Source organism: Nannospalax galili, unplaced genomic scaffold (genome assembly GCF_000622305.1).
Source record: "Nannospalax galili isolate Female #2095 unplaced genomic scaffold, S.galili_v1.0 scaffold627, whole genome shotgun sequence".
Taxonomy (NCBI): domain Eukaryota; kingdom Metazoa; phylum Chordata; class Mammalia; order Rodentia; family Spalacidae; genus Nannospalax; species Nannospalax galili.
In genome coordinates, this window is record NW_008355786.1 from 1,764,951 (window position 1) to 1,774,836 (window position 9,886).

The 9,886-nt window shown below is 40.8% G+C and overlaps 1 protein-coding gene across 1 annotated transcript; it reads left to right on the top strand.

Annotated features, from left to right (window-relative positions):
- Nucleotides 1-8,519: 8,519 nt before the first annotated feature.
- Nucleotides 8,520-9,641, top strand: LOC103750366 (E3 ubiquitin-protein ligase BRE1A-like). The gene is given in 1 exon segment (XM_008853418.1): nucleotides 8,520-9,641. A coding segment is annotated over 1 exon segment (1,122 nt).
- Nucleotides 9,642-9,886: the final 245 nt, after the last annotated feature.

A 9,886-nucleotide genomic window follows, 5' to 3' on the forward strand; every position in this document is an offset into this window, starting at 1 on the left:
ATCGCAATAACACCACACCAATTGATCACAGAGTAAATTCCATAGTAACACCACAATTCTATATAGCAAGTTATAAATCAATTAAGAGGTTACACTTGTATGATTACAGAATAATACCAAAGTTTCTTAGCAATTACATGAAAAATGAGGGAGTCTCTCAGGCATTAAGTGCCCAGGTTAGAACAACATGTTTGTGAGAGGCTTTCAAGTATAGTCATCTGGTTAATCTCAAACCAGGCCAGCCTTGATGTCTGAAAAACAGCTTTGCCAGGAATCAGGTCTTGCTATTTCTTGGGGTAGGGGCCTATGGCTCCTGACAATCTGAAGCCTGTAGAATATGTCCCCACTTCTCTGCCTACCTGAAGTTCCTACAAAGGTATTTTAAAGACACCTTGATTTATGTCATTTTTCGTTCTATTACTGTAAAAACTTAAATAAACCATTATCCTGAGTGCTGGGATTAAAGGGGTGCATTACCATGCCTGGTACATTGAATAGGATATCTTTTTTTAAAAGAATTATTGAGCTTTTGTACATTTCATACAACTTTAAAACAATGCTTTGAAGGATTTTTTCACAGATCCTTCTTGGCATCTGATTCATAGGTCAAAAAAGATGATATTATGAAAGTCACAAAAATTCAATAAAAATTTGAAAAACCAACTAAATAAAATTAACAAGGTACTTTATTTTACAGAAACAATGTTTTAAACAGTTTACTGAGTGTATATGATAAATAATTTAAGTTCATTTTAGGTAGACTAAATTTTAAATATGTAACAATTTTTTTTCTTAGAAACAGACTTCTTTACCGAAAATAGTTACATTTAAGATGTTTCTGATTTACAGGAAATTTGAAATACTGACACACTTTGCAGCAAATCTCTCACATAGTATAAATTTGTCATTATAAAAAAGAATAACTTTGAAAAGAATATATTGGGTGTAATATATTTCCTTTGCTTACCCAGTGGCTCTTTTGCTTTAAACTTCATAAACACCACACACTGTTTTCTGACAGTGTTTTCACAACTTATTAGTTCATGATGTTCCTTGTTTAAAAGCACCATATTTTACTTTTTGTTAAAGCTATTCTCCTTCTCCTTACCTCCTTGCTCCCTTGCTTGTGTGTCCTTCTTCCCCTGTCCTTTTGGTTATTTCATTATCACATGATACACTTTCTTTTTGCATTAATCACTTTTCGATAAACATAATTTTTCTGCTTGTTTAAACTCCTCATAATTTCTCTGTCTCTTGTTTGCCTTTTCCATCTGGTCCTGCCCAGTTCAACTTCCCTTTCAGTATTTCACATATTTCTTACTTTATCATAATGAACTTCATATTGAAAGCTATTTGCTATTAAGTAACTGATTATGTAGAGCCGAATCTTTTGGGATATAATTAATTGTCTCTCTGGGGTACTTAGGGCTACTTCCAAAAGACATGGTCTGTGGGTAAATCTTTCTGAATGTGTAGTTTCAGAAACTTTTCAATCATTTAAGCAAATAAATTGCAGAATTACTAGAGTAGGTTGGATATTTATTTAGTGTGTATATATATTGAACATTTACAGCAATTTGGAAAAGAGATAGTCATTTTTCTTCAATGGACAATGTACATTAGATGGTCACATGAAATAAGAAACCCAAAGAAGTCTGAAAATGAAAGGAAGGGACTGAGTTTCAATTCAGTGATACAGCATGTGTTTGGCATTCCCCCCCATTCAAACAAAATCAAAGAAAGTTGAATTTAAGGGATCAGTTAGCAATGCATCATCTCCAGCCATTGGCCCAAAGTATTGAAAATGATTTATAGCACAGCTGATTTTCTCAAAATGTTTAAGGTTGTAGATTTGAGATGCTCTATTCTTAAAATGGAGCTGAATATTCAACAATGAAAAAATTAAAAATTTTGCATTGCAAAACTTTATTGATATGAAAAAATTATTACTCTTGTGAAATAAAATTTTTAGATTTTGTAAAGAATAATTTGTCAGGGCTGGAGAGATGGCTCAGCAGTTAAGAACACTGACTATTCTTGCAGAAGACCCAGGTTTGAATCCAGCACCCATATGGCAGCTAACAACTGTCTGTAACTCCAGTTCAATGGGATCCAACAGCCTCTTCTGTCGTCCATGGGCATTGCATGACAAGGGTGCATTTACCTACTTGCAGGCATAACACTCGTACACATAAAATAAAAATAATAAATAAAATATTTTAAAAAAGAACAATTTGTCTACATGCATAGAAATAGCTTTCCATTTAACAATGGCACAATTTCCCACACTTATTTACCACAGTTTATTTTTCACGTTTTTCATTATAGAATTCTCTATATCAGAAATGGGAGGTAGTGTCTACTTTATTTATCTTAGTCATGATTTATTAACTTTTAAACTTTTTAATTGTAGAATTATCATACCAACTAATGTATGAGGAGACATTTTTCAGAGTTTAGTATATTTGTCTTTTAAATGAGCATTTAATTTTCCTCCAGGTTTTATTTTTATTTTTTTAGTTTTATGTAGATTGGGGTGTGTATTGTGTCCTGGGATTAAAACTAAGGCCTCTAGTACTTTGAATCTATTTTCCCAGGAATATATGATTTATTCCATTTGGAGACAGATGCCTTCTTAAGATGTAAACTGGACTGCTTTTAGGAAAACAACTGACCAACAAAATAAAAAATGTGTATGAAACCTGCAGTATTTGCATACATTGAAACTCCACCTGTTCCCATTGTCTACTTGTCCTTGAATTGACCCAAAGGAGAGGAATTTATTCAGATGAGAACTGGCAAGTAAACTTTACCCATGTGCACTCTGGCACCAGCTTCAAGTATCTGTTGCTGTATATAGGCAACTTACCAGCTAGATAGAAATGTTCCCACTAGGACTCAGAAAGCTACTGAAGTGGCAAAGATCCACATAAAAGAAACTATTCCAAACTTTGGCCTCCTTCACTTATTACAGAGTGACAATGGGACATTATTTGTGTTGAAGATGACACACTTTATATCTAGGGCCTTGGGAATAAGATGTCATCTACACTGTGCTTGGAGACCATGGTCCTAAGGCAAAATTGAAAATAATAATACTATTAAACAGGACCTAGTAAAGCTTTGCTAAGACTACTCTGAAAAATGGCTAAAGCCATTACCTCATGAGAAGAGCTCCAAAGTGTGACACAAACTCAGCCTCTAGGAGCTATGATATGGAAGGTTATTCTTAATACTAGGTATGGCCTCAGAGTTTGAGGCCAATAAGATGTCCCAAAGTATAATAAACTTAACGTAACACCAACAAATCCTGTAGAAATTGGGAACAAGGTTATACCCAAGTGCAAGGGTAGGGTCTCAAGGATTATGAACACTGGGAATTGAATCCTCCTTAAAATTTGGAAATAAGTAGTTTACTGTACCAGTTGTTATGGTTATTAGACTTTAGGGCTGGGTAGGACCATTGATTGATTTTGTCCCTTAGCAACTTGCATATCTAGCACTATGCGAGCTAAACTTCAGGTAGAAGACTTCCAGGTAAGTTCCTGCTTTATTGCTCCAAGTCCTGTATCTGAAGTATGTCCTGACTTCAGCTGTAGGTTCTTATCATCCAGTTCTTGGAGATAACCGAGTCATGGCAATGGTCTGTGTTATTTTTAAGATCTCTTGGACTGCTCTCACCAACCACTTGGAGGGCGGTCTCTCTTGTCTGGTACTGTGTTCCTTGCCATACAGCCCCAAGGTGAACTAATGTACTTAAAGCCCTCTCAGTGGGAATGATCTCAGGGGTGGCACTGAAAATATAACTAAATACACATGGCTGGAGAAGTCATAGATCCTCATAGATCCTAGAGAAAACCCTATCTCTGTCATGTCTCTAGATAAATGAAGTTTCTTACCATATACTAAATATGGATCCTTATATTTACAGAGCAGTATACCATACACCACTCATCAAAGAATTCTTTTTTTTTTTTTTGCAATAGATGGAGGCCACTAAAGAATTCCACAACTGGTCAGGCACCGACAATATATGTCTGAAAGTTTCCCAGTCCTAGGTGACACATCTACAGTTGAACCTCTACACCTAAGGAGGAGTAGAGAGAAAACTAGTGCATCCCTCAACTCTCACCAATGAAGCTTCTTTATACAACAGAGTGCAATGCACACAGAAGGCCACAACTAGCCAAGTTTTAAAGAATAAGAGAATTTAGCATGTGTGCCTCTGGATAGGATTCCTATATTAAACCTCTCCCACCCATGACTCAGGGACCATTGTGGAAGAGGGGGTCAGCTCAATCAGACAAAGGCCCAGAGTGGAGCGAGAGAAATGGGTGGTTGGCCAGTACTAGTTTGGATATGAGTGGAAACTGATTACTACTGAATAAAGGAGAGTAAGCCTTACTTATGATATCTAGTTAGGCTGACTAGACTCCAGTCAATGAATGTGCACCAACGGACATCAGGGTATAAATGCTTAACTGGATAGAATTTTAACATGTATGGCAAAAAACATGAGGTCAGATGGAAGGGCATGGTTGGGGGACAGTATCTTAATTTTATTAAGAATTGTTGTACGAAATGTACAAAAGCTCAATAAATTTTAAAAAAAAACCTGGAAAGACCTATAGAACACTTGGGTCCTTGATAGAAGGGACCTTATCAAGTGGTTTTGAAAATCCTCATGGTTGGAAAACTGTTGGAAAGAGCTGAGTTCTTATCACTAAGATGAAACCTATGATCCTCCTTAGGGACAAGAAGATAGACAGCACCTACACTTGTGAGCCAGTAGAATACCTGAAATGTCTCTTCAATTACAAAGATAACTAAAAACCCAGTGACTATTGAAACATTCTAAAATACCCCCTGCTTTGACCCTTCCTCCCTCCCTCTGTAATAATCATAATTGTGAACCAATGCATAAGGACTTGTATATGCCTGGAAGAATGGATTAATTTTCCTGTGAAATCCAAGGGGCTCCAAATATTCACCCCTACTTTCATCACCCCCTCTTTTAACAGTATATATTTTTATTGAATTTTTGTACATTTTGTACATATTAATCATATTTAGACCCCTTCTTTCCCTATCTGCATCCCTCCAGAGCCCCCTGCACTGGATTTCACACATTCTGTCATATATATTAAGGTCCATAGAGTCAAGTTTGTGTCCCCTTAGTGTGAGTTCATCCACTGGAGTCTTGTCAGCCTATGTAGCATCACTCCCTTAAAGAAGACCAACTCTCCCTCGCCCAGCAATAATCAGCTGCCAATGGTTTGTTGACTAAGGTTGGGTTTTCTTGCTGATTTACCCAGTTCTATGCTGGGTTTTTATCTGGAACTGGGCACAGCGAATACTAATGCATCTCTCATCTCTCACCAGGGAAATTTCTTCATGCAAGAGAGCAATTAACTTAGAAAGCCACAACTGACCAAAAATGTAGGGAATAAGAATCTGCAGAGTGTGTGTCCCTGGATAAGACTCTTATATTAGACCTCATCTATTCAAGGTTCAGGGACCATTGTGGAACAGGGAGCAGAAAGATTGTAAGAGCCAGAGATATTGCATAACCACAAGGAAATAGAGTGTTCTAGGATTCCTGAAACTTGTTCATTTTCCCCTTTTGTATGAAGTTTAAAGATTAGTCTGGAACACTTGGATTCCCTTCTATGCTACCACAAGTTTAGATAGTAATCAAGAAAACTGCCAATTCTGAGTTACGTAGATTTCTATGTTGTATACTTCTTTGTTACACTTCTGTAAACCTTGGGAACTATATCTCCATTTCTGTGGATTAGCCTCTAGCATAATGCACATAAACGTTTAATATCAGGAATTATCTTACTACAGGGTAACCACAGAAAAATTTACATATCTTGTGGGAGACGACTTGAGCCTAGGGTGAAAGTCTTATTGACAGCCATACAGCAGGCCTGAGGCAATGGCCCAACTGCTGGAGCCACAAGGAATGCCTTGTGACATTTTGCTCCCATTGGCAGATCATGAGACTGATGCCTAGAGTTCGCCACTCCCCAATCACCACCCTTGGGTACCACACCTTTAAACTACTTACTGTACTGTGCACCACCCTTGGATACCCCACCTTTAAACTACTTGCTGTGCTGTGATTGGACCAGTACCCCTATATAAGCTTGTGCCTTCCTGCAATAAACCAGATCTGCGTCACTGAACTTGGTCTCCCGTCTCTGAATGTAGCTCCGCTGACACAGTCTCCTCACCAGCCCTGGGGTCCGGACCGGACGACTGATCAGGGGAACTAAGAGAGCAGGAGAGTGGCCATAGCCAGAGGAGAGCAGCCACTTGATGGCTACAACTGGCGCCCAACATGGGGCAAGAAGCCTCCTGCCCCATGGAGCTGTAGCGTGTTGTTCCTGTCTCCACTGATCATCTTCCTGAAAGGTTCCTGAGTCCCTTTGAGTACATCTTGCAGGGTGAGTGACCTCCAGTATGGGGAATAGTCATCCAGCTGCTGCCAGCACCTGCGCTGCTGCACTGGTTTCTCTCCTCAGGAGTAGGCAAATTAGGGTAACAGAAAAGGATGTAACTAAGGTTTTAGGTGAAGTACTAGCTCTTGCCAGTGGTTTACAGATACTTATTGCTTGGATCCTGAACAATGGGCTTACATTTTATTCTTGGCCCTGCATAGAGAAGTCAGGGAGGGATGCCCACAGTCTGGGCTGTTCTACCCAATTATTTCAGCCATTCTGGCCTCCCTTCAGGAGGTTTCCCCCAAAGCCCCTAAACAGGACAATCCCCTATTTAAGGAGATAGATGAGCAAATACAACAACAGGATGCTGGGGAAGGCCTGTCCCAGGCATTTCCAGTTAAAACAAAGCTAATGGATTCTTGTTCTGATAAAATATGACTGTTAATGATTCTATAAAAAATAAGGAATTGGCATTTGAGAGCTCCCTTGATGGAAAAAAGGAAGTTAGGGCAGCCTCTGCTCTGCCATTACAGGGTGATGTCTACCTTCTGCCATCTTGTATTAGCTTTGATGGAAAACAGGAAGTTAGGGCAGCCTCTGCTCCACCATTACAGGGTGGTGGCTACCCTCTGCCATCTTGTATTAGCTTTGATGGAAAACAGAAAGTTAGGGCAGCCTCTGCTCCGCCATTACAGGGCAATGGCTACGTTCTACCATCTTGCACTAGCTTTAAGGAAGTTCCCCTCCAGTCCACCTACCCCTCCCTTCTGGAGGAGGATTAGAAGCCCCTCCCACCTAGGCCCCTGTTCTATGATACAATGGGAGATTTTCTACAGTTCTTCCCAGTTACTGTCAATCAGGGACAACAGAACCCTAATGTCTGGAATCCATGTTCTGATGATACCTTGAGGAAGCTGTGTAAGGCAGCAATTGAGGATGGCATTCACTCCCCCTGGTTTGGTCACTTATTAGATACAATTAATCATTCGGCCAATACTCCTTATGATTGGCAGAATATCGCCTGTGCCTGCTTACAGGGAGGTGTTTTCCTTTTATGGAAAGCTGCTTACCAAGATGAATGTGAACAACAGGCAAAGCGCAATAGAAATGCCAATGTCCAAAACATTGGAATTGATGCTCTAATAGGATGCGGCAATTTTGAGACCCCCCCAAGCTCAGGCACAGGGAACTCCCTGCTACTTTGAACAAATACGGCTTTGCGTGTTGCGTGCTTTTCGAAGTATGCTGACTTGCGGTGATACCAAATTAACAAAATTGATACAAAAACCAGGCGAGTATTTCTCTGATTTTGTTGAGAGATGCCAACAAAGTATAAATAGAAAGATCAGTCATCAGGGAGCTGCTGATGCCTTGCTCAAGGATCTTGTATGTGAAGGCTGCTCTACAGAGTGTTGCCTTCCCACAGGACCCGTTAGACACAAGGATGTCTCTGAATGGATTCTGGCCTGCCGAGATGTGGGGACCACTCAGGCCCATGCTGCGGCCCTTGATGAGGCACTGGCTGCTCATCAGCCTCAGGCCAAGCTGGAAAAAGGCAAATGTTGTAGCTGTCCTAATAAGATTATGAAAGAGGCCAAAAGGAGCCAGGTTCCCTCTTCAAAATGCCCAAGATGCCGCAAAGGCTTTCATTGGGCAAGAGAATGTAGATCTAAGGTGGATGCAGATGGTAAACCCATAAAAAAGGTGCCTTTAAATGGGCAACAGGATGCCTCTCAAAGAGAGGAAGTAAGGAAATACACCCCCCATGTCCAATGGATGATGCCTATTGATTTGCATAAGCCTAGGATGCAACTCTCTCTAGATGGCCATAAGTTTAAAGGTCTAATTGATACAGGGGCTGAAATTGCTGTAATTAGACAGGAAGAAGACTTGTCTCATTGGCACCATAAGCCTGGACCCCCTATACAAGGTGTTGGGGGCTTATAAAATACTTTACAGGTCCAACGTCCCGTGGTCTGGACTGACCCAGATGGCAATACAGGAGCTATTAAACTGCTCCTAGCTGCAGGGCTTCCCCATAACCTGTGGGGGAGAGATATCCTCTGCAATATGGAGGTTTTTCTAACTACCAGTGATAAAGAGAGTGGGAAACATGATGATGGAAGCAAAAAGAAAGCAAAAATTATCAAGCAATTGAAGATTAAACTCAAGAAAGCACAAGAGAGGGAGAAGGAGATGAAGTCGCTGCTCGACATGTACCCCTCTGCCCCAAAGGAAAAGGGAGACAAAGTGCAGTTAATGGCAGCTGAAAATAAGTCTAAGGCAGAGTTGGAAGATCTCAGACAAAGACTCAAGGATCTGGAGGATAAGGAGAAGAAAGAGAACAAGAAAATGGCTGATGAGAATGCCCTGAGGAAGATCCGGCCTGTGGAGGAGCAGATTGAGTACCTGCAGAAGAAGCCAGCCATGGCCAAGCAGGAGGAAGCTCTCCTCTCTGAGATGGATGTCACAGGCCAGGCCTTTGAAGACATACAAGAGCAGAATATCTGCTTAATGCAGCAGTTGCGGGAGAAGGGTGATGCAAATTTCAAGCTCATGTCAGAGCGGATCAAGTCCAATCAGATCCATAAGTTGCTTAAAGAGGAAAAGGAGGAGTTAGCAGACCAGGTTTTGACTCTGAAGACTCAGGTGGATGCCCAGTTACAAGTAGTGAGGAAACTGAAAGAGGAGCACCTTCTTCAGAGTAACATTGGCACAAGAGAGAAGGAGCTGGGCCTCAGGACCCAAGCCCTGGAGATAAATAAGCACAAGGCAATGGAGGCAGCCCAGCATGCAGACGACCTCAAAGTGCAACTGGAGATGGCACAGAAAAAGCTCCATGACTTTCAGGTTGAGATCATGGAGAACAGTGTCACCAAGGAAAAGGATTTGTTCAATTTCAAATGAGCCCAGAAGGACATCTCTAGATTTCGAAGGAAGCTGGAGACCACTAAGAAGTCAGACAATGTGCCGAAGTGTGATGAGGTTCTGATGGAAGAGATAAAGGACTACAAGGCACAACTGACCTGTCCCTGCTGTAATATGCGAAAAAAGGATGCAGTGCTTACCAAGTGTTTTCATGTATTCTGCTTTGAGTGTATGAAGACGCGCTATGACACTCGCCAGCGAAAGTGCCCCAAGTGAAATGCTGCTTTTGGTGCCAATGATTTCCATCATATCTACATTGGCTGATGCAAGTCAAGAGACACGCTGGCTAGACAAGCACTTAATTGTTAATCACCAGCCTCTGCCTCTTCTCTCCTTGACTCTCTTATGGGTCTTGCCCAGACTCTCCTCTGCAGTAGCTAGGTAGCTTTAGGGAAAAGGACCCTGCTATAAGGATCCCAATTTTGTTATACAACGAGCTCTATTTGTATTAAACTTTCTAAAATTTGACTCCAATGGCCTCCCAACAGCAATAAAGCATGGGGGGCATT